This window comes from Acinonyx jubatus, chromosome E2, assembly GCF_027475565.1.
Source record: "Acinonyx jubatus isolate Ajub_Pintada_27869175 chromosome E2, VMU_Ajub_asm_v1.0, whole genome shotgun sequence".
In the NCBI taxonomy this organism is placed as follows: Eukaryota; Metazoa; Chordata; class Mammalia; order Carnivora; family Felidae; genus Acinonyx; species Acinonyx jubatus.
In genome coordinates, this window is record NC_069396.1 from 54,148,982 (window position 1) to 54,170,983 (window position 22,002).

General features: G+C 51.2%; 3 protein-coding genes and 1 long non-coding RNA gene across 22 annotated transcripts in view; 1 reads left to right on the forward strand and 3 right to left on the reverse strand.

Annotated features, from left to right (window-relative positions):
• The first annotated feature begins 458 nt into the window (after window positions 1-458).
• Window positions 459-21,580, forward strand: LOC113593322 (uncharacterized). Of its 5 annotated transcripts, XR_008293774.1 has the most exons (7): window positions 479-720; window positions 7,597-7,776; window positions 9,985-10,059; window positions 13,642-13,673; window positions 13,945-14,570; window positions 21,019-21,195; window positions 21,436-21,580. It is a non-coding gene; the product is annotated as an uncharacterized LOC113593322 (long non-coding RNA). The 5 variants fall into 5 exon arrangements; XR_008293775.1 differs by having other exon boundaries at window positions 459-589; window positions 13,642-14,570; XR_003413425.2 differs by having other exon boundaries at window positions 478-720; window positions 13,642-14,570.
• Window positions 1,399-7,775, reverse strand: LIM2 (lens intrinsic membrane protein 2). The gene is made up of 5 exons (XM_053211022.1): window positions 7,535-7,775; window positions 7,443-7,500; window positions 3,184-3,346; window positions 1,975-2,109; window positions 1,399-1,744 (listed from the first exon to the last, which is right to left on the reverse strand). The coding sequence occupies exons 1-5, from the start codon at window positions 7,750-7,752 to the stop codon at window positions 1,683-1,685; spliced, it is 636 nt and encodes a 211-aa protein (XP_053066997.1). The 5' UTR covers window positions 7,753-7,775; the 3' UTR covers window positions 1,399-1,682.
• On the reverse strand, window positions 8,443-15,443 carry CE2H19orf84 (chromosome E2 C19orf84 homolog). Of its 2 annotated transcripts, none has more exons than XM_015070066.3 (3): window positions 15,284-15,443; window positions 10,470-10,580; window positions 8,443-9,612 (listed from the first exon to the last, which is right to left on the reverse strand). In XM_015070066.3, exons 2-3 carry the CDS (start codon window positions 10,502-10,504, stop codon window positions 9,084-9,086), a joined length of 564 nt encoding a protein of 187 aa, XP_014925552.2. In that variant the 5' UTR covers window positions 10,505-10,580; window positions 15,284-15,443; the 3' UTR covers window positions 8,443-9,083. The 2 variants fall into 2 exon arrangements, with proteins under 2 accessions (XP_014925552.2, XP_053066991.1); XM_053211016.1 differs by lacking the exon at window positions 15,284-15,443 and adding an exon at window positions 14,324-14,458.
• Window positions 17,242-22,002, reverse strand: part of LOC106972985 (sialic acid-binding Ig-like lectin 10) — a 49,635-nt gene continuing 44,874 nt past the window's right edge. For 5 of the 14 annotated variants that reach the window (XM_053210924.1, XM_027037060.2, XM_027037055.2 and 2 more), the window contains 2 exons: window positions 21,111-21,517; window positions 17,242-18,747 (listed from right to left, as the gene is read on the reverse strand). In XM_053210924.1, the coding sequence (XP_053066899.1) occupies window positions 18,711-18,747; window positions 21,111-21,517 (444 nt within the window). In that variant the 3' untranslated portion in view covers window positions 17,242-18,710. Of the gene's footprint in view, window positions 18,748-20,516; window positions 21,518-22,002 lie in introns of those variants that run through there. The other 9 variants (XR_003413377.2, XM_053210928.1, XM_053210926.1 and 6 more) reach the window with 5 other exon arrangements.

Below are 22,002 nucleotides of genomic sequence, written 5' to 3' on the forward strand. Positions count from 1 at the left end.
TATCCGTAAATCTCAAGGCAATAGGCATCAGCTTCTTGAATGAGGTAATGAGTGAATGAATGAGAAGATCAAGGTCATGAACGGTGTGTGAACAGGCAGGTGCAGGAGGGGGTGCCGATCGGAGATGGAGTGTTTCCACTGGAGGGACCCACACGGGGAGGGGAGGGGCGGCTGGGAGAGTTCCGTGGAGACGGTGTGAGCGGACAGCGAGGTGGTTTTTCTGTACAGATCTTTTCATTTATCCTGTTTTCGCACCGCTTTGCTGATTCATAATAAGAAACGTGTACATAGTTGGTCTTCGTCCCGTTCCTGGCACAAAGCTGCTAAAAAGCCTTGGAATTTCATAGGTGAGGAGAGCCTTGAAGGTGTATTTGTTACGCTAATGAGGCGACTCACAGCAAGCACCGGAGGGTAGGGGCAGGTTGTCAGGGGAACCAACCACGTGACTAGATGGTTGGAAGTTTCAGCCCCTGCCCCCAACCTGGGGAGGGAGGGGCTGGAGACTGAGAATCACCAGTGGTCAGTGATGACGCCTGTTCAATGAAGTCGCCAGAAAAACCCAAGAGGACTGGGTTCAGAGGGCGTCTAGGTCGGTGATCGCGTGGAAAATGGGGAGGGTGGCCCCCTGGAGAGCATGCCCTTTCCCCACACCTTGCCCTGTGCATCCCTTCTGTCTGGCTGTCCCTGAGTTATACCCTCTGATAGTAAACTGGTGATCTGGTAAGTAAAATGTTTCTCTGAGTTCTGTGAGCCGCTCTGGCAAATTAACCAAACCCCAGGATAGTGGGGGGAAAACTCCACTCTGCTGGTCGACCAGAAGCCTGGGTGACCCCCTGCACTTGTGACAGCATGAGGCAGGGCTGGGGGGCTGGTCTGTAGGACTGAGCCCTTCACCTGAGGGATCTGATGCTACCTCCACCAGACAGTGTCAGAAGTGAGTTACTTGGTGATGTGGGATAAAAAGCTTCAGATGCGCCCGGGGCTCAGTCGTTTAAGTGTCCAACTTCAGCTCAGGTCACGATCTTGCGGTTTGTGGGTTCAAGCCCCGCACTGGGCTCTGTGCTGTCAGCGTGGAGCCTGCTTCAGATGCTCTGTCTCCCTCTCTCTCTGCCCCTTCTCAGTTTGTGCGCATGCTCTGTCTCTCTAAATAAACATTAAACACACACACACACACACACACACACACACATCAGAATTGCTGTCAGAATCGGCCCGACACATCAGTTTCCTAGAAGTTGAAGGGTAGTTAACACCTGGGTGGGGACTGTGTGGTTGATGTCTGTGCCTGTCCCCACACAAACTGAGCGGGTTAGGCCTCAGTAGTACAATTACCCCCACCCCATCCACCGCTCACACCTGTCACCACCCCAACCCCTCAGGAACCACACGTCAGTCGTTTCACATCAGTTTTATTAGACTCTCAAAAAGTCGCTCTAATGGAGATTCCATTTCTCTAACACCCCCCATCATGGGCTGGACCTCGGGTCTTCTCAACTGCCTCCCACTAGGCCCCACTCTTCCTCCTTCCCCCTTGGGATGCAGAAATCAGAGGCCCCCCCACCCAGAGTCCAGGACTGGGCCCCCTCCTGCCCACAAGGAACCAGGATTGTAGCCTCTAGACCCTCCCCCTCTTTTTCAGCGGTCCTATTTTCACTTCCAGATGAAGTCGGGGTACATTGGGCTCAGCGGGGAGCAGACAGGCGCCGACATTCGTGCATCCGGTAGGCACACATGTAGAAAATCCCTGTGTGAGAAGAGATCCCAGTTGACCCCCCAAGTCCTTCTAGGCTGGGCTCCCAACCCAAGACCCCAACACAGCACTCTCTTCCTCCCTGCGTGTCTGCAGGCCTGCAGTCTGCCTTCTGGCTCCGTGCTGTGCTGGGAGGCCCGTGCGGGACACCCCATCATCTCACCCTCTAGAGTGCCGCCCACTCTGCCACGGATACTGACCTTGCCACCCCCAAGCCCCCTTACCTGCGAAGAAGGTCATGAGCAAGGCCACCCAGCCCAGGATGTAAGACCAGGAAAAACGCCAGTCCCCGAAGCGGCGACCGAGGAAGCTGACAGTGACTCCAGTGTAAATGGCCAAGGCCAACAGGACAAAAAAGGCTAGAGAGAGAAGGTGGGGGGAGGAGGGAGGGGAAAGGGGTGGGGTAGGGTTTGCAGGTGAGGGTGGGAATGAGATTGAGGAAGGGGGAGGGCCGGGTGGGGGTGGGAAAGGAAAAAGTTAAGTATTCGAGGGGAGTAGGGTTGGGGCGAGGATGGGCCAGGGCTGTGCTGTGCAATAAAGAATTTGCCTGGGCTGGTCTGGGGCTCTGGTTCCTGGAAGGGAGACGCTAAATCCTTGGAACTTTCTGGGTAATAGGAGTGTCTTTGTTCTTGCTGAGCCCCTCCGGTCAACACGAATTTATGTTGATGAGCTGAGATGACCCTAGGTAGGAACTGGTCACCAGAAAGACCAGCCTCGGGAACAGAACAGACAGGTGGGGCTTTGAGTCACCGGGCATCAGACGAAGAACCTCGGGGGAAGGAAGCTAGAGGTTAAGCTCAGTCATGTGACCAGCGACTCCATCGTGGAGTGCTGGAGCTTTCTGGCTGGGGAACACTTCAATGTGCTCCACGGTGTGCTCTGATCCCCCGGGGAGGCTATTGGGGTGGGTGGCTGGGGTCCTGCCTTCAAGACCCTCTCAGGCTCCACCCCTACGCATCTCTTGATTTAGCTGGTGCTGAGTTGTATCCTTCATAATAAATCCATGATCGGGAGCTTAGTGCTTTCCTGAGTGCCTGAGTTCTGGCGAATGTTTGAACCTGACCGGGTCCCAGGAACCCCTGAATGTGCAGCAGTTGGTCCAAAGGGCAGATGGCCTGGGGACTCCACCCGCAACCCACGTAGGGGCAGCCTGGTTGGGAATGGCACCCTCAAACCAGTGGGGTGTGATGCTGGCTCTGGGTGGTTAAGTGCCAGAACTGAGCCGCAGGGTCGCAGCTGGGGTCAGAAGAGGCTGACTGGCAGGAGGCATTAATTAGAACCCGTCTCGGAGTGGGGGTTGGGGCCGGGCTGAGACTAGGATGGGTGTGGAACCCCGGATGAGAGTGGAGTTCGGGACGGAAACGGGCAGGGAATGGGAGTGGGTGGGAGTGGGGAAGGGGACGGGGGGGGGGGGTGAAGGGGGGGCCACTCACTGGAGGCGAAAAACAGGATGCCCGCGGAGAAGGGCCGGGAGAGGCGTGTGAAAGCGGGCTGCTGAGCAAAGGCCAGGATACCCATGATGATGCCCGAGGTGGCGCACAGGGACGACAGGATCATGAAGGCCCGGGTGGCGTTCCAGTAAGCTGTGGTAGCACCAGAAGGTCACTCCCCTGCCACCCCCGCCCTCAGCGGTGAACGGGGCTGCCTCTGAGGCCTGAATGCCTTGCCTCTCTCCACATGCCTGACCCAGCTCGTCCCGCACCTCTTTGCAAACAAACACTGTCCTCTTCACCTGGCAAACTCCCATTGGTCCTCCACAGCCCAGCTCCCAAATCCCCTCTAGGAAGCACCCTTTCAGCCCTCAGGCAACATCCATCCTCCCCCCCCCCCCAGGTGGTTTCCCCTTCCAGCATGATGGTTCCCTGAGGATAGGATTCTACATCACAAATACCCCCCAGCACAACGTTCACTGGGTGGATGAATGAACGTACAAGAACGAATGAAAGCCTCCTGATCACTTCCTGTCCTCCCTCCCATCGCTCTCTTTCATTTCCTTAACACCACTTGCCCATATCTAAAAGTGGCCTGTTTAGGGGCACCCGGGTGGCTCAGTCAGTTGAGCGTCCCACTCTTGGTTTCAGCTCAGGTCATGACCTCATGGTTCGTGGGTTCAAGTCCTGCATGAGTGTCTGTACTGACCTTGGGGAGTCTGCTTGGGAATCTCTGTCTGCCCCTCCCCCTCCTCCCTCCCTCCCTCCCTCCCTCTCTCTCTCTCTCTCTCAAATAAATAAACTTTAAAGAAAAAGAAAATGGTCTATTTATTTTTATTTTGTTAACTTTTATTTATAATTGAGAGACAGAGAGAGACAGAGCACGAGCAGAAAGAGGGGGAGACACAGAATCTGAAGCAGGCTTCAGGCTCCAAGCTGTCGGCACAGAGCGCGACGCGGGGCTCAAACTCACGAACCGCGCGAGACCACGACCTGAGCCAAGTCGGACGCCCAACCGACCGAGCCACCCAGGCGCCCCTGTCTATTTATTCTTTAACTTGTTTATATCTGTCTCCCTGCTGGTTTCTCAGTTACGTGAGGACAAAGGTCTTGCTTTCTCATTCACCGCAACACCCCTCGCACCCGCTGAACAAATGAATGTGGGGCACTGAGCACTATTCTTCTTCGGTGCTTGGCTCTGTGTTGGCCCTTTAGGATATGCCCTGGGAATAACAGTTATGATCTCATTCTCCACTTAGCAGCTGCCAAGTGCGTGCCGGGCATGCATTCCATGCATGAGTCTATTGGTTTCCCTCCCTAAGCTGGACGTTCTATTTTTATCCCCATTTCTCAGGTGAAGGAACCAAGGCTCGGAGGTACAGCCACGTGCCCAGAGTCCCATAATTAGCAGTAGGACTGGCCTTGAAACCCAGGCACCAAAGCCCTTGCTCTTAACTGCTTGTCTCTTCTGTCTCTGGGAGCACGGAGAACAGCTGTGCTCCCGGGGCAGAGCTTGGATCCTGCCACCGAAAAGTACAAAGTCCGGGTCTTTGCAGAATGCAGTCTTTTTGTCTTGTGCGAACGCCACCAAGAAAAACGGCTGGCTGTTTCTCCGTGGATGCTGTGTGGGGTCCATTCGGGTCTCTCCCCGAACCCCCAAATTCATGTGTTGAACCTCTAACCCCCTCCCCCCCCAGAATATGACCTTATTTGGAAATAGGGTCATTGCAGCTGTAATTAGTGAAGATGAGGTCATACCGGAGTAGAGTGGATTCCTAATGCAAAATGACTTGTAGCCTCTTAAAATGGGGAGGTTTGGAGGAAGACAGACACGCAGGGGGCACCGTGTGAAGGTGAGGGCAGAGATCCGGATGATGCTCGGACACGCCAAGGAATGCCAAAGACTGCCAGATGACCAGCAGAAGCCGGGAGAGAGAGGCAGGCAACAGATTCTCCCTCACAGCCTCGGAAGGACCCGCTTCTACTGACACCTTGATATTAGACTTCCAGCCTCTAGAGCCGTGAGACAGTATATTTCTGTTGTTTAAGCCACTTAGTGTGTGGTCCTTTGTAATGGCAGCCCCAGGAAGTTACAGATGCCCGCTGGGTATTTTAAAGTCCGGGGGCACCTGGGTGGCTCGGTCCGTGAAAGGTCAGGTCATGATCTCACGGTGCCTGGGTTCGAGCCCCGCATGGGGTTCTATGCTGAGAGCTTGAAGAGTCTGCTTGGGATTCTCTGTCTCCGTCTCGCTCTCCGCCCCACCCCCGCTCATGTGCTATCTCTCATTCTTTCAAAAATAAGTAAATAAACTTTTTTTTTTAATTAAGATAAAAGCCTGAGGACTGGGGGCGCCCAAATCTCCAAATTTTTAAATCCTGGCAGACGCTGGGGCGCCTGGGTGGCTCAGTCGGTAAACCCGCTCAGGTCATGAGTTCAGCCCCGCCCCGGGCTCTGTGCTGACAGCTCAGAGCTTGGAACCTGCTTCGGATTCTGTGTCTCCCTCTCTCTCTGCCCCTCCCCTGCTAGCTCTCTACGTGTGTGTGTGTGTGTGTGTGTGTGTGTGTGTGTCAAAAATAAATACTCAAAAACAATGTTTTTTAAGTTAAAAAAAAAAAAAATCCTGGCAGACGCTTCAGAAACCTTCAAACCGCCAGACACACGCGTCTGTGGCTGGGTTTGGCCCCTTGCAAGCTCGCGTCCCCTGCTCTGATTTTGGCGAGCCAGTTACAGTTGATGGGCAAGTCGAGCCAGCTGCTTGGACAGCTCCCTGGCAATCAGTCAGGGTGAGGGATGTCCCTGAGGATTTCAGCGTTGAGGTCAGATGAAGCTGCACCCATCTATCGATCTATCGATGTGATCCGTCGTGCCTCCCTCTCCCCCACCCCCAACACAGATAAGATGGGGGGGGGGGGGCTGTCCCCGGGGCTTTCCCAGGCTGAAGCAGGAGAAATGGTAGACATGTGATGAAGGAGACCGCCAGGAATGAAAGGGGCACGTGAAGTCAGGAGGCAGACCCCGGCTCTGGAGCCTGAGGCCGGGGCAAATCTTTCCCCTGCTTCCTGCTTCAGTTTACCCCTCCTGCAAAATGGGCCTCCGGCTGCCTCCCCTAGGCAGGTTCAGTGAGCCGGGGTGGCTGAAATCCGGGTGGAAGGGCTCAGGAGGGTTGTCTCCTCCTCCCGAGCCCCGTAAAGAGAATGGTTGGTTTTCTGAGGGCGCATCTCATGTCTTCTTTGCAGAAGTGTCACCCTCAGTGTTGTCGGGAGACCAAAGGGCATTAATCCATGTCAAGCATTTAGAACAGCGTGTAGGACACAACAACATTCAATAAATACCGGTCATTATTACTACTACCACTAGAATTTGGTACCTATAAAATATGTAACATTATATATTATTAATTTGTTAATATATAATGCATGTTATACAATATATATTATGTAAAGTGGCATACAATACACGCGAGCATCTCTCTCCAAATATATATGTATACGTGCATGGATGTACATATATTTTGTATACATATATATGGAGAGAGATAATAGAGATCTATAGTATATCATATAACATTATTTTATATATGTAATATATATGATTATAATATAGCTTTCAAGAACCCTAGGCTGGAAGAGCTTTTCTTATCCCCATTTTTGCAATATATATTATAATATGCACATATACAGGCACATATATACATATGCATGTACTTAGAGGCATATATATTACATAGCCTGGCACCCAGTAGGTATTAAAAACTACCATCCAGTACTTAGCAAATTTAGGGTCCATATTACTTCTGTATCCCATAGCACCTAACCTAGTTCTTTTTTTTTTTTTTTAACAATGAACGCTTTATTTTTTTTAACGTTTATTTATTTTTGAAAGAGAGAGAGAGAGAGCAGGGGAGAGGCAGAGAAAGAGGGAGAAAGAGAATCCCAAGCAGGCTCTGTGCTGTCAGTGCAGACCCTGACTCGGGGCTCGAACTGACGAGCCGTGAGTTCATGACCTGAGCCCAAATCAAGTGTCGGATGCTCAACCGGCTGAGCCACCCAGGCGCTCCCTTAACCTGGTTCTTGATACACAGTAGATGCTTAGAAAATGCTGTTCTGACAACCTCAGCCCCAAGTGCTGTACCCGACATCTATTTCGTGCCAGGAAATGCCACCTCTCTACTTAACTTCTCGTACATCTCCTAACTGTACTAAAAGAAAATACTGAAATCCCAATTCTGCCCCTTCCATGCTGAGTGATCTTTGGCTGGTCCCTTTCCCTCTCTGAACCACACAGTTCTCCACCTGCAAAACAGGTGGAGAGGTTCTGCCCTGTGGGGGGTTCTGCCCCCTGTCCCGAGAGGGCCTGTGACCCCAGGCACGGCCTCGACCCGGCCCCGGAGCCTTACCGATGCTCTCTGTCTGCAGGTAGCACTTGTTGCCCAGACAGTACCGCCACAGGCCCTGGTGGGCAAAGGACCCGGACAGCCGGTACTGCATCCAGTGATCTGTCGCTGTGGCCACCACCAGGAGGATGGTCCCCACCCAGGCACAGAAGAGGCCGCCACCCATGAAGCTGTACATGGTGATCTATGGAGAAGGCGAGAGGTGGGGTCAGGAGCTGGACTCCTGGGTCCTGGCAGAGGAAGGGACTGGGGGCCTGGACTCCCAGATCCCAGGTGACCAGGGGGCTAGGAGCTGGGACAACAGTTCCCTGGGAGAGGAAGGAGCTGGGGGCTGGGCCCTTGGGTCCCGGGAGGAGGGGCTGGAGGCCTGGACTCCCAGATCCCAGGTGAGGAGGGGGCTAGGGACTGGGACCCCATGAGGCCCCTGGGAGAGGAAGGAGCTGAAGGATGGACCCCTAGATCTTGGGGGAGGAGGGGTCTACAGGTCTGATGCCTGGTCCCTACCTGAGTGGCAGAGCCTGTGACAAGCCTTCTGTCTGCCTCGGCCCTTCTGTGCAGACTGAGCCGAGCCAGGTTGCTGGCTTCTCTGCTGCCTGGGTCCCCCAAATCCCTTAAGCCTCCCCACACAATGGCCCTGTGGCCCAGAAGCTTCCAGCAGCTAGAAGTGCAGTGGTGGCAAAGGCCGGTGGCAGAGGCCCCAAATAGAATTCGCTGAAACAGGGATCCAGGCCCTCCCTCCCGGTGGCCCCGGCCACCCTGGCCTCTCTCTGTGACCCTCCCCACGACCTAACCCCTTTCACAGGCCTTGCTCACAGCACCCGCTGGGTTAGCCTGAGCTGCGTAAGCACACACACAGAGACACAAGATATGGGGCAAGTCTTCCATTTATTTTTCAACCAGGCTCCCCGCACCGAAGGGCAGGAAAAGGGGTGGGAGGTTGCAGGTCTGTTGGGCCAATGGGGTTCTCTGCCGGTGGGTCACAGGGCATGTCACGGTTGGGGCTGGGAAACAGGACGGGATGGGGCTGGCTGGGGTTGAAGGTGGACTGGACTAGGGCTCAAGTATAGGACACAGTTGAGGGTTGGGTTGGGCCTGAGGTGGGTAGAGAAGCTGGGAGCAAGGGTGCAGATGGGGACAGAAATGGCAATGAGTGGGATTGGGAAGGTGGTATTGAGAGTGGGGACCGGAAAGGGCTTGCAGGGGAAGGTGGGGATGGGAGGGACTGAGGTTGTCACTGTAGATGGGGTTGGAATGGGGGGTGGGGAGTTGGGGATGGCTTGGGGCACGGGGGTGAGGCTCAGGGTTTTCTCTGGTGTGGGATCCTAGGTCGGGTCCATGTTTCATGGGGTGACTGGCAGGAGGCTATGGTTTTGGGGGAAAAGAGATGGGAGCACGATGTTTCTTGGGGCATCTCTGCCATAGCTGAGGTCACCCTGGGGCTCCAGGAAAACCCTCCTGGTGACCCTGAGGGGCCCTCTCAGGAGTTTGGGGAGCTGGACCCTCAGGGTCCTAGTATTCTGAGTCCCAGTTTTCTGCTGCAGCAGCTGGCATGTCCTGGGGTGTCTCCCGACCTCCAGCTTCCGTCTTCCCATCCTGGGCAGGCAGCCTTGGTGGTGAGGCTGGCATCACCGGGGGAGTCTTGGGGCCAGCCCCAGACCCCCCCCGCCAGCCCTTCTCCGGCTGTTCCACCCTTCTGGGTCCCCATCGCGGCTGGCCTTGGCCCCGGCCTGGCCTGCGTCGGACGTCCCAGCCCCCACGTCCCCTGGATGGCCTCGTGGCGGTGCCTGGCTGGGAGCAGCATGCCTGTGAGTTGCAGGGGCAGGAGGGCAAGGACTGTTGAAAGGTGTAGGCCCCCAGCAGGGCACTGTGCAGGAGGTAGGAGAGGGCGTCCAGACGGATGGGGACGGTGACAGAGGCCAAGCTCTCAGGGAGCCCCAGGTGGGCTGGATCTGGGGTCCCCAGGGGAAAAGGTGGCAAGGCTGGGAATGGCCCAGAGGGCCACGGCTCAGGCCCAGGTGATGGCAGGGACGGGTTGTTCCTAGAACGACAAGAGGACAGGTCAGCAGATCTCGGCATCTCTTTACGTCCTTCCTACTGTGGTCCCGCACTTCTGGGAGTCCACTGAGCTGGGCATCCACCTCTGACCCCCTTATCCCCTTCTCTCCATTTCTCTCCCCCTCCCCCCTCCTTTTATTTATTTTTTTATTTAGTTTATTTATTTATTTTTGAGAGAGGAGGAGGATCTCAAGCAGGCTCCGCACTGTCAGCACAGAGCCCCACGTGGGGCTCGAATTCACTAAACTGAGATCATGACCTGAGCTGAAATGGAGTCAGACGCTTACCCGACTGAGGCACCCAGGTGCCCTCTTTCTATCTCTGTCTCATTCTTTCTTCCCGTCTCTCTTTACAGACAGACAGACAGACAGACAGCTCTACCAGAACTTCAGCATCAGACAGAACCCAGCTCCAGGCTGCCTCGCTCATGGTGTGTTTCTGGGCTAATCATTTCCTTGTGCTGAACCTTAATTTTTTCACACCAAAAGATGGCCTCGCATAGTAGCAAAGGTGCATGTTAAAGACCTGGGTCTGACGATTATTATTACTATTTCAGTAATATAACAGCCCTGTGACTGTTCCTGACATCACCGATTTCTTCTCATTCCTTCTTGAAATTTCTCCCTGTTCCACAAATATCTGTGTCCCTATCCCTAAGTATCTCGCTCAGATCTGACCACAAGATCTCAAGATTCTGTTTCTAACAACTGATGACACTGGAAAAAAAAATTTTTTTTCCTGATAGTCTCTCTGAGTCTGTCCACTCTGTCTCTGATTTTCTCTGTTCCCTTCCCTCTCTGGTCTCTGTTCTCCCCGTGGGAAGGGTCTCGTGTCTCTTACCCTTCGGGCCCAGTCCCTTCCTCCTGCTGTTCCATCTTTGCAGAGATCTCCCGAGTTTCTTCTAGCACCTTCGCCTGAATTTCTTCAGGGCCCTGAGAGGCGGAGAGAGGTCTGGAAGAAAGTGGGAGGGACTTTGTTCAAAGTGGGGCGTGGCCTTCGGGGCGTGCGGAGCCGCGGGAAAGGGCGCTGGGGTCTCAGGACCTAATTTCTCAACCCCACGTATCTGGGGTCGCAGCTCTCTACCTCCTGAGTCCCAAGAGTACAGCCCCTGAGCTTCTTCCACCCCCAGACCCAGGGGTCCAAGCCCCCAGCCCCTCCTCCCTCAGACCCAGGAGTCCAGCCCCCCAGGCCCCTCCTCTCAGACCCAGGAGTCAGGGCATTAGTCCCCTCCTCTCTTTCCACCTGCATTTCTGGCCGTTTCCTCAGGGGGCCCATGGTTCTTTAGGACTAAAGGGGCATTTAGATAGGGAATTCTGGACATCTGGACATCCCTCAGGGCAGAGGGGATCGTCAATGGGCTGGAGTCGAGAGGTGGATTCCACCCAGGCCCTGTCTCTGACTTTGTGACCTTCAGTCCTTCTAGACTCTGTGCTTCCGTTTCTCCATCTGAGAAATGGGGCGAATATTACCTTCCAGGTTCTTGTGAGGTTTAAAGATACTACTTGTGTAAAATAGTCAACACAGAGTCTAGACTAATTTGTTTCAACAAATGAGAGTTACTTATCATTATTGCTGCGAGTGTTGGTAGTATTTTATTGGGAAACAATAGTCATTCTTAATCTCTTCATTTAAGAAGTATGTATTCAAAAAATAAATATGTATTCAGTGCCTACTGTATGCTAGGCCCCATACTGGGCTTTGGGGGTGGAGCCCCGGGACAAAATAGACACAGCCCATATTCTTAAGAGAGAACAAGAGGGACAAGACACAAGTATACATTTCCTAGAATAAGTTCTGTGGGGACGCCTGGATGGCACAGTCGGTTAAGCATCCAGCTCTTGGTTTCAGCTCAGGATATGATCTCACTGCAGGTTCAAACCCCGTGTCGGGCTCCACGCTGATAGTTCAGAGCCTGTTCAGGATTCTCTCTCTCTCTCCTCTCTCTGCCCCTTTCTCACTCTCTCTCTATGTCAGAAATAAATTAAACATTAAAAAAAATTTTAAGTTTATTTCTGAGAGAGAGAGAGAGAGAAAGAACATGAGTGGGGGAGGGGCAGAGAGAGAGAGAGAGAGAGAGAGAGACAGAGGATCTGAAGCAGGTTCTGTGCTGACAGAGCAGGAGGCTTGAATTCACCAACCCTGAGATTATAACCTGAGCCGAAGTCAGATGCTTAACAAACTGAGCCATACAGGCACATCTAAAAAAAAAATGTTTTTAAAAGAATAAGGACGGTGAAAGTGTGAAGACAGGGCAAGGGGACAGAGAAGCACAGGGGGCAGTGAGTTTAGTTGAATAAGATGGTCAGGGAAGGCTACTGTGGAAGGAGCCAGAAGACGTTGGTGTTGAGTATTCCTAGTGGAGGGAACAGGAAGTTCAAATGTCTGAGGGTGGAAGGAACACAGTGTTTGAGGCACTGGGAAGGGCAGAGCTTGGAGGGGGTGAGGGATAGGTCTCTTTGCTTTTAAATACAATTTTTCTTTTGGAATACTTTTATTTAAAATTTGTTTAATGTTTATCTATTTTTGAGAGAGACACAGAGCATGATCCCGGGAGGAGCAGAGGGCGAAGGAGACACAGAATCCGGAGCAGGCTCCAGACTCCAAGCTGTCATTACACGGGGCCCGAACGCATGAACTTCGAGATCATGACCTGAGCCGGAGTCATCTGCTTAACCGACTGAGCCACCCAGGAGCCCCTGGAATACTTTTATATTTACAGAAAAATTATAAAGATCATAAGGAGAGCTCCCATATAGTCCCTCACCCAGCTTTGCTTACTGTGTATCTTCTTCCATTGTCGTGGAACATTCACTGCAACTAAGAAACTAACATGACTTAACCATACTCCAGACTTACTGGATTTTACCAGTTCCCACACTAATGTCCTCTATTTTCTGTTCTAGAACTGATGCAGGATACCATTTACCAGACTCGTCTGTGGTTGTCGTGGAACATTCACTGCAACTAAGAAACTAACATGACTTAACCATACTCCAGACTTACTGGATTTTACCAGTTCCCACACTAATGTCCTCTATTTTCTGTTCTAGAACTGATGCAGGATACCATTTACCAGACTCGTCTGTGGTTGTCGTGGGACATTCACTGCAACTAAGAAACTAACATGACTTAACCATACTCCAGACTTACTGGATTTTACCAGTTCCCACACTAATGTCCTCTATTTTCTGTTCTAGAACTGATGCAGGATACCATTTACCAGACTCGTCTGTGGTACAGCAGCTTCTCGTCTTTGCTGGCTTTTCACAACCTTGACCATTTTGAGGAATGCTAGTTAGTCATTTTATACAGTAGAGGTCCGTTTTAATTAGTAATTCTAAGTCATTTAATCCTCACTTCACAGGTGATCAGACCTTGCCTCAAGGGGTCTAAGTAAGGTACTCGAGGTCACAGAGCTAGTCAGTGGCACAAGTGAGATCTGAACTCCACAGCCTGACTCATATCTGGGCTGTTGATGGGAGACACGAGCAGGAGCCAGATTATGTAGGACCCGGTAGGCTGCAGTGGAGACACTGGATTTTTTTTTTTTTTTTTCCTTAGAACATTGAGATGACTTTGAACATTTGTAAGCAGAAGTGTGACATAATTTGATTTATGTTTTAAGCAAAGCACAGTGTCAGCGGCTTGGAGAATAATAGGCTGTGGTGAACGCCAAGAGTGGTTGCAGGAAGCCCAGGGAAATTGCTGCTATCCTCCAGGCAAGGGGTGGCAGTGACTTGTAGGGAGGGGAGTGGGAATGGGAAGATGTGAAGGGATTTAGAAGGTATTTTGTTAGAACCTGTAGCAAGCAGGGCTGCTGGGGGTGATAAGTTAATGAGGAATCGAGGATAATGCAAAGTTTTCAGCCAGACCAGTGAATATGATTTTTCTTTTCTTTCTTTTTCTTTTCTTTTCTTTTTCTTTTTTTAACTAGAAGGTTCACGACATCCCACCTTAGGGAAGGGAAAGCCCAGATACGAGCTTTCACTTTTTGCCCTTCTATCCAATCCAGGTCCTGTGCTGGATGATGCTGATGGCTCGGAGGTATCACTGGTCCTTGAAGGGCTGACTTGAGGGGTGGGGGACAGGCACAGAGATGGACGACGGTAACATTCCAGGGCGATCAGAGCCGGGACACTGGAACAGGCCAGTGAGAGCCCCAAGCCCGGGAGGGAAGGGAATGCTGCCTGGGGGCAAAGGGGTGACGTGAGGGAAGGGGGTCAGGAAAACTTTGCTGCCTGCCAGCGAGGGGCAGGGTTGGTTGGTTGGTTGGTTGGTTTCGTTTTTGGTTTTTTGTGTGTTTTGTTTTGTTTAGGGGAGGTGGCTTTTGGGCTAGGTCTAGAGTGAGAAGAAATGGTGTGAGCAAAGGCCAGGTGGCTGGACCGAAAAGATTTGATCATTGAAGCCAAGACTTTCTCAGCGAGTGTGATTAGGATTTGGGTCTCATCCTTTGGTTCTGTCGTATCCCAGAGAGGCGTGGCTATTTTGTCGAGACACAGGCCTTGGAAATGAACGTTCGAATCCCCGCTCCGCTACTTACAAGTCCGTGACCTAAAGCAAACTGCTTAAACTTTTGGGGTCCCCTGTTTCTTCGAGAGATAGCCCTTCCTGGTCAATTCCAACATAATGGAATGGCTTTCGATTTTGTTCTGCTACTGTTTCTATTTCTGTGAAGAGGTCCGACGTCGACTTACCAAGAACCTGGCCCTTTAAGGCCCTCCTCCCACGCTAGGGAGCGGAGGCGGGCTCTAGTGTCTCTAAGGGAATGTCCTGCATCCGTTTTCCAACATTGGGAGGCAAGTTCTGCAAGTGACCAATCAACTCCTGCGTCGGGGGCAGCGAAACTTCCGATTCGTGGGGAAACTCCAGCAGCGTTGCGTTTGAGCTCCGCCCACTCCGTGTTAGACAGCCGCGCGATACAGTCATTCTCGGCTCTGATTGGTGAGTGAGCTCGCGTTGGCGCCGAGTCCCCTCCCCGCATTCCGCAGATCCGCGAGCCGGCACCCTCGCTCTTTAATTGGCTATATTTCTGAGCGCGAACTCGGCTCGCTCTCTGATTGGCTGTCCTCTCTCAGGGCTTACTCCGGACTTTTTTGCTATGGAATTCAATGGAGTCGATGGCTATTGCTTCCGCAGGGTGGCGTCTGCTGCGTCCGGGGATACCTAGCCCAGGCCTGGAGATGCCGAGCGAAGCTTGGAGGGGCGACAGGACCCCGGGCTGAGGGAGGGAATCCCGCGCAGGCGTCTTCATGGCCCACCAGGGAGCCCCGTTGCCCCATCCCCGCCTTAGGTTCAGCCCCTTCCTTCCACTGCCCCCCCCCCAAAGGCCTCGGGCGCAGTCCCAAGACTGGACTTTCAGGGCCTCCCAGCCTACTGGGCTCACGGGTTCCCTTAAGTCCCCACTTCTGTCCCCCTCCAGGGGACCCTTCCAACTTGGGGGCCTTTCCAAGTGCCGTTAGGCACCAGGGCCTCCTGGTCTTGAGGGCTTCTCTCCCTGCCGTCCCACCCTTAATACCCCCCCTTCCCCCCCCCCCGACACCCCCACTCCCCCGCCGCCTTTCTTGCCTCCCTTGGAGACTCTCCCCACCTCTAGAGGCTCTGACCTCACTGCTTTCTTCCCATACCCTTAAAGGTAGCGGTGGGGGACTGCTCACCTTTAGACTTTGACCCAGAAGTTATACCTTCTTTCTAATCAGAACCCTGCAGGGGCGCCTGGGTGGCGCAGTCGGTTAAGCATCCGACTTCAGATGTGCTCGGGTTATGATCTCACAGTTTGTGAATTTGAGCCCCGTGTGGGGATCTGTGCTGATAGCTCAGAGCCTGGAGCCTGCTCTGGGTTCAGTCTCTCTCTGCCCTTCCCCTGCTCATGCTCTGTCTCTATCTCTTTCTCTCTCTGTCTGTCTCTCCAAAATAAACATTTAAAAAAATTTAAAGGGGTATATATTAAAAAGAAAAAAAAAAGAAACAGAGGAGTCCAGGGGCTCCTGGCTAGCTCAGTCATTAGAGCATGTGACTGTGGATCTTGGGGTTGTAAGTTTGAGCCACAGGTTGTATGTAGAGATTACTTTTTTTTTTTAATTTTTTAAATGTTTATTTATTTTTGAGACAGAGAGAGACAGAGCATGAACAGGGGAGGGTCAGAGAAAGAGGGAGACACAGAATCTGAAGCAGGCTCCAGGCTCCGAGCTGTCAGCACAGAGCCGGATGTGGGGTTTGAACTCATGGACCATGAGATCATGACCTGAGCTGAAGTCGGACGCACAACCGACTGAGCCACCCAGGCGCCCCTAGAGATTACTTTTTTTAAGGGTTTTTTTTTTTTTTAATTGAGAGAAGCACGAGTGGGGGGAGGGGCAGAGAGAGAGAATCCCAAGCAGGCTTTTCACTGTCAGTGCGGAGCCCGACACAGTGCTTAACTCATGAACCGTGAGATCACGACCTGAACCAAAACCAAGAGCCAGACATTTAACTGACTTAGCCACCCAGGCGCCCCAACACGTAGAGATTACTTAAAAAAAATAAAATTAAAAAAGCAAAACAAAACAAAACGGAGGAGTTCAGAAAACCTCACTGGACCCACCCAGGTTCTCACATTCTTGCTCCGCAAGACAGCCAGTCTTTGGACGCATCCAGTGTTAGCCCGGAGAAGGCTTCAGCCAACAAGAAGCTACTGCTGTGGCCAGTCAGGTCAAGAGTCACTTGTCCCCATGCCCATCCCTCCTCTAGGCCCCCAAACTTTGGGAAATCGGGGCTTTAAATGGGGATGGAGAAAAGATGTGTCCAGGATGATTGGTGTCCCTCTCTTCTCCAAGGAGGCAAGTCCCAGCTTGAACCGCTACTGGATGGAGAGGAATCTGAGGGGAAGGCTTAAGACCAGGCTGAGCAGAGTATCTGAGACATAGTTAGGAGCTGAGAAGAAAAATATTCTTTTTTTTTTTTTTTTTCAAAGCAGGCCCTATGCCCAATAGGGACTTGAACTCATGACCCTGAGATCAAAAGTCACATGCTCCACTGACTGAGTCAGTCAGATGACCTGAGAAAAAAATGTTTTGAGAGAGAATGATCGGATCAGTGATCAGAAACATAGAGCTATTTTGTATTTATACTTCCTGGGGCTGATAGCTCCTAATGAATTGGTTATAGAGACTACGTGACAAGGGGGAAAGTCCAGGCTGGGTCTTCTGCCTCCAAGCCTGTTGTCACTCATATTTTCATTTACACAACGTTGCCCTTCCCCAGAGTCCCGGATAACACCGTCCTCGCTCCCTCCGAGTCCCAAATCGTTATTGGTAAGTCAGGACCTTAGCTCACATATTTCAAAGTTAGTGACCCCTGGCCAAACCTGTTGCCCTAGCAACGCACTCTTGAAATTTCCCAAGTCAGGGCGCCTGGGTGGTTCAGTCGGTGAAGCATCTAACTCTTGATTTCAGCTCAGGTCATGATCACACGGTTTGCGAGACTGAGCCCTCCGAGTTGGTCTCTGAGCTGAAAGTGCCCAACCTGCTTGGGATTCTCTCTCTCTGCCTCTTCCCCACTTGTTCTCTCTCTCTCTCTCTCTCTCTCTCTCTCTCGCGCTCTCTCTCTCTCTCAAAATAAATAAATAAGTAAGTAAATAAATAAATAACTTACAAAAAAAAGAAATTTCCTAGGTCATACAAACTTTGAAAGGTGGCTCTCATAGCAGGATTTGGGGGTACAGGAATGGAAACAGAAGCCCCTCCGGCATCCTCCCCGCTCCAAATTTGTTAAAAGGGATTCATGCTGTGCAATCAATACTCATCCATTCTAGGACCTGGCTGGGTATGAGTTTCACTTCCGCCATTTTGCCGCATGGCCTTAGGCAAGACCCTGTCCCTCTTTCTAAGCCCCGTCTCTAAAATGAGGGGATTGCATTGGGTGATCCTAATTCCCTCACTCTGTGTATACTGGCTCCTAGTGGCCAACTTGAATCCTTGCACCTAATTCACTGTTGTACTTCATGCTGTCCCCAGGAGCGTTGGCTCACTGAAGAAGGCAAAACAGGTCTGAGGGGGTCTCCCTGGTATATCACCAGCTACCCAATAACAGCCCAATCGGGGCTCCTACGGTGACTATGGGAGGAAGAACAGAAAGCACGGGAGACAGTGACCACAGTGCTCGCCCTCGCTCTGTATCTTATTCTCCAAAGCTGTTTGCAACCCCCCTGCAGACTGGGGCGCCATGGCTAATGCAAATGGGCAGCCTCTTACGAGCTGAGAAGATTTCACATATTATAGTTGCCATTCAACAAACGTGAGATTTGGATCCCGATAGATAAATTCTCTGTTCTTCTGAAGGCTCTCCACCATACTTAAATAATCCTACTTCGTTGTACTCAGATAAGCATAGTTAATGTCTAAATGATGCTTTACAGTTTATACACTATATTTACAGTCTCTATTCAGTCATTACAACCCGCTTTTGAGCAAGGGTGTTACCGCCATTTGAATGCAGGGGGAAATAGAGGCTCCGAGAGGGAAAATCACTTGGCCTACACTTACTCTGCTAGTAAGTGGTAGAATCTGGACACAAGGACAAATCCTTTGTCCTTCCCATGTGCTGTACCTGCCACACCTCTTTTTTTTTTAAGCTTATTTATTTGCTTTGAGAGAGAGAGAGCTCTAGAGAGAGTGAAGGGGCAGAGAGAGGGAGAGAGAGAAACTCCAACTCATGAACCGTGAGATCATGACCTGAGCTGAAACCAAGAATCTCTTAACTGACCGAGCCACCCAGGTGCCCAGCCACACCTCCGGTCAACAATTCACCAGGAGGCCCATATAGGATCATGACTAAGAGCCTGGGCTCGGGAATCAGATTGCCTGGGATTGAATCTTACTAATCGTGTGGTGTTGGGCACGGCTGGAGCCTTCCGGTGCCTCAGTCTGCTCAGCTATAAAGCAGAGATCATAATATCTGCATCACGAAACCCTTGGAAAATTCCATCTCAAAATCTCCCCCCTCCCCTTTCTTTCTCCCTCTTCATTATTTGCTGCACAGTGATCTTCATCTGAGAACCAGAGTGATTTGTTAAACTGTCACCAGGAGATCTTGGTACCACAAAGCTCAGGCCATTTCATTCACAAGAAGGAAGTTTTGTAAGCTGTGATTAATAAAAGGAAAAAAGTTATGAGCTGGTCTTCAGTTTTTACATCTGGCCCTAAGTCATCAAAATTTTTACATGCTAACTTCTTTGTAACATTTGTATTAGAGAAAAGTCAGAACCTGCCTCTTAGTGGCTGGAATGAGGAGAAAAGTTGTGATTGGACAGGAGTCCTGTCAATCATTTCAGGTATAAAGAGAGGAGAGCCCAGGGGCACCTGGGTGGCTCAGTCTGTTAAGCGACTGACTTTGGCTCAGGTCATGATCTCGAGGTCTGTGAGTTCAAGCCCTGCTTCAGGTTCTGTGCTGACAGCTCGGAGCCTGGAGCCTGCTTCAGATTCTGTGTCTCCTTTCACTCTGTCCTCCCCCACTCACACTCTGTCTCTGTCTCTCTCTCTCTCAAAAAAAGTAAATAAACAATAAAAAAGAGAGAGGGAGAAAGTCTGTCACCTCATCTCTGGAGGAAGCAGCGGCCAGACTGTGTCCACGCAGCTGGCCACCGTGGACGATTTGCTTTTTGTTTTTTGTTTTTGTCTTTCTAAGATTATGGTGGGGGGGGGGGGTGGGTGGAGAGAAGGGATCTTTAGTCCCTAAAAGGATGAACAGAATTAGATAAATCTTGCCAGTAGTGGCTAAGAAACCAGTGCAAGAATCAGCTTATTATTATTATATTATTATTACTTTATTTTAGAGAGAGAGAGAGAGAGCATGAATAGGGAAGGGAGGCAGAGGGAGAGAAAAAGAGAATTTTAAGCCAGCTCCATGCTCAATGTGGAGCCCCGCACAGAGCTCGATCCCACGACCCTGAGATCATGACCTGAGCCAAAATCAAGAGGCAGATGCCTGGGGTGCCCGGGTGGCTCAGTGGGTTAAACATCCGACTCTTGGTTTCAGCTCAGGTCACGTTCTGACGGTTCGTGAGTTCGAGCCTCGCATCAGGCCCTGCGCTGACAGTGTGGATTCTCTCTCTCCCTCCCTCTCTTTCTGCCCCTCCCACACACTCTCTCTAAATAAATAAATAAACAAATAAACTTAACAAAAAAAAACATCAGATGCTCAACTTTCTTGCCACCCAGGCACCCCTCAGCTCATTAGTACTGACGATTACCTTGGGTAGACAAATTAAGAGGTTTTGTTAAATTCTTCTGGATTAACATCTTTTCTTTCTTAAAGTTCTGAACCTTTTCGGGCTGCCTTATATGAACCAGTTAATTGGGATCTGGCAAGATGAAGGGAGACTTCCCCAGTCAAAAATTCCCTTAAGAGTTTCTGCGTTGAGTGGGATAATATAATAAGCATTCACCAAAGCGCCTGGCGCAAGTGCTCAATATGTGTTAGTCCGTGTTACAAATGTCTCCACAGATCAATAGCTCTGGAATTTGAGAGGGTTTAGGTGAAGCAGGGCTTGTCTGCGAACATCCGGTTATTCTCTCTCAGGACACAAAGCCTCAGGACCTTAGCCAAATACCTGGGAAAACATGAACCACCAGCTCCTTCCTCTTCGTGGAAGTTGTCACCCTTTGAAATGATATGCCCTCCCCTCTAACCCTTTCCCTGCTCTTTAGCTCTTGACCCTGTGGACCACAAGCATGGTCAGAGATGGGCCTTTTATGTCCCAGTCCAGCCAAAAGCTCTCCAAGGCTCCGAGTCCTTTCGCTCAAGAGCGCCCCCTTCAGGCAGGATGGCACAGCAGTGGGGAAAGATTTTTAGAGCCAGGCAGCTGTTGGGGTGTGGACACGCTTTCAGTTCCACAGATTTCTCCAGTGTGGCTTTATTTTTATTATTATTGTTATTTATTTATTTATCAAATTTTTAAAATGTTTATTTATTTTTGAGACAGAGAGAGAGACAGAGTGCAAGCAGGGGAGGGGCAGACAGAGAGGGAGACCCAGAATCCGAAGCAGGCTCCAGGCTCTGAGCTGTCAGCATGGAGCCCCACGTGGGTCTCAAACTCACGAACCGTGAGATCGTGACCTGAGCTGAAGTTGGACGCTTAACCAACTGAGCCACCCAGGCGCCCTGTTATTTCTTTATTTATTAAATGTTTATTTATTTATTTCTGAGAGAGACAGAGAGAGAGAGGGTGAGAGCCAGGGGAGAGGGCAGAGAGAATCCCAAGCAGGCTTCGCTCTGTCAGCACAGAGCCCCATGCCAGGCTTGAACCCACAACCCGGGAGATCATGACCTGAACCAAAACCAAGAGTCGGCCGCTCAACCGACTGAGCCACCCAGGTGCCCCCAACGTTTTTTGGTTTTTTTTTTTAATGCAAAGGCCAACATCTCTTCTGGGCTCCTCAATTTTGTGCCTGGCAAGTAGCAACCATCCCCCATGAGAGCTTTCTGTGAAGCAATTAGGACTCTGACCTCCGGGGAAGGAGGAAGGACCTGCTCCCCTCGGAGAAATAGACCCATCTTCTCTCTTCACCGGCTGGTCGATTCAGAGTACATGGTGAGCTTTGCTTGCCATTACATTTTGAGAGGGTTCCCATGCCCTCCTGCGATCGTTCTTCCTCAGGTTCATGGGTTGGAGGGCACAATTGGCGCCCAGTCTCCACGTGGTGTCCTTGCCCTGAGGGACTTCCTGTCTTGTCGCCCAGCAGGACATCTTTGCGGTGGCTGCTCTTGAACTCACTCTGAACATCTGCTTCTGTTCCTCTTCTGTAAAAATAAGTGGCTGTGTTTACTTTAGGTGAAGATTCTGCAAACTCTTCCTGCAGACGCCCAGACAGCAGACATCTCGGACTCAGCTCTGCCTGCCGTGGGCCAGAGTCCTGCATAAAAGAATGGGCACAACTGTGATCCAATAAAACTTTATTTATGGACACCGGAATTGGAATTTCATATCCTTAGCACATATCAGGAAACATTTTTCTGCTTTCGATTCCCCGCTCCCATTTATTTTTTTAAGTTTATTAGTATTATTTTAGTAATCTCTACACCTGACCTGGGGCTTGAACTCACCACCCTGGAGATCAGGCGTTGTAAGCTCTCCCATCTGAGCTGGCCCCTTCCCACAACCATTTAAAATGTGGAAAACACTCTTGGCTCGAAATTAGGCGGCGGGTCAGACCTGACCTGTGAGGTTAGCTGGCTGACCCCACAAAGATGATAGGTTAATTGCCTTTAAAGTCCCTCCCACCTTTGAGAAACTGAGCCTGTGTGATCAGCTGCGGGGGGGGGGGGGGGTGGCAGAGAAGATTTCTCTTGCCTCTCATAGTGCATCCAGAGAGATGCGTCCAGCTTTTCCAAATGATCG

Excerpts from the sequence above, each read along its gene's own strand:
- CE2H19orf84 (XM_015070066.3), bottom strand. The coding sequence starts at position 10,504 with ATGGAACAGCAGGAGGAAGGGACTGGGCCCGAAGG. Across the intron at positions 9,613-10,469 it reads GAAGGGACTGGGCCCGAAGG|GAACAACCCGTCCCTGCCAT; the intron begins GTAAGAGACACG and ends TTGTCGTTCTAG.
- LIM2 (XM_053211022.1), bottom strand. The coding sequence starts at position 7,752 with ATGTACAGCTTCATGGGTGGCGGCCTCTTCTGTGCCTGGGTGGGGACC. Across the intron at positions 7,501-7,534 it reads GGCCGTGCCTGGGGTCACAG|GGCAGAACCTCTCCACCTGT; the intron begins GCCCTCTCGGGA and ends AACCCCCCACAG. Across the intron at positions 1,745-1,974 it reads GCTCATGACCTTCTTCGCAG|GGATTTTCTACATGTGTGCC; the intron begins GTAAGGGGGCTT and ends CTTCTCACACAG.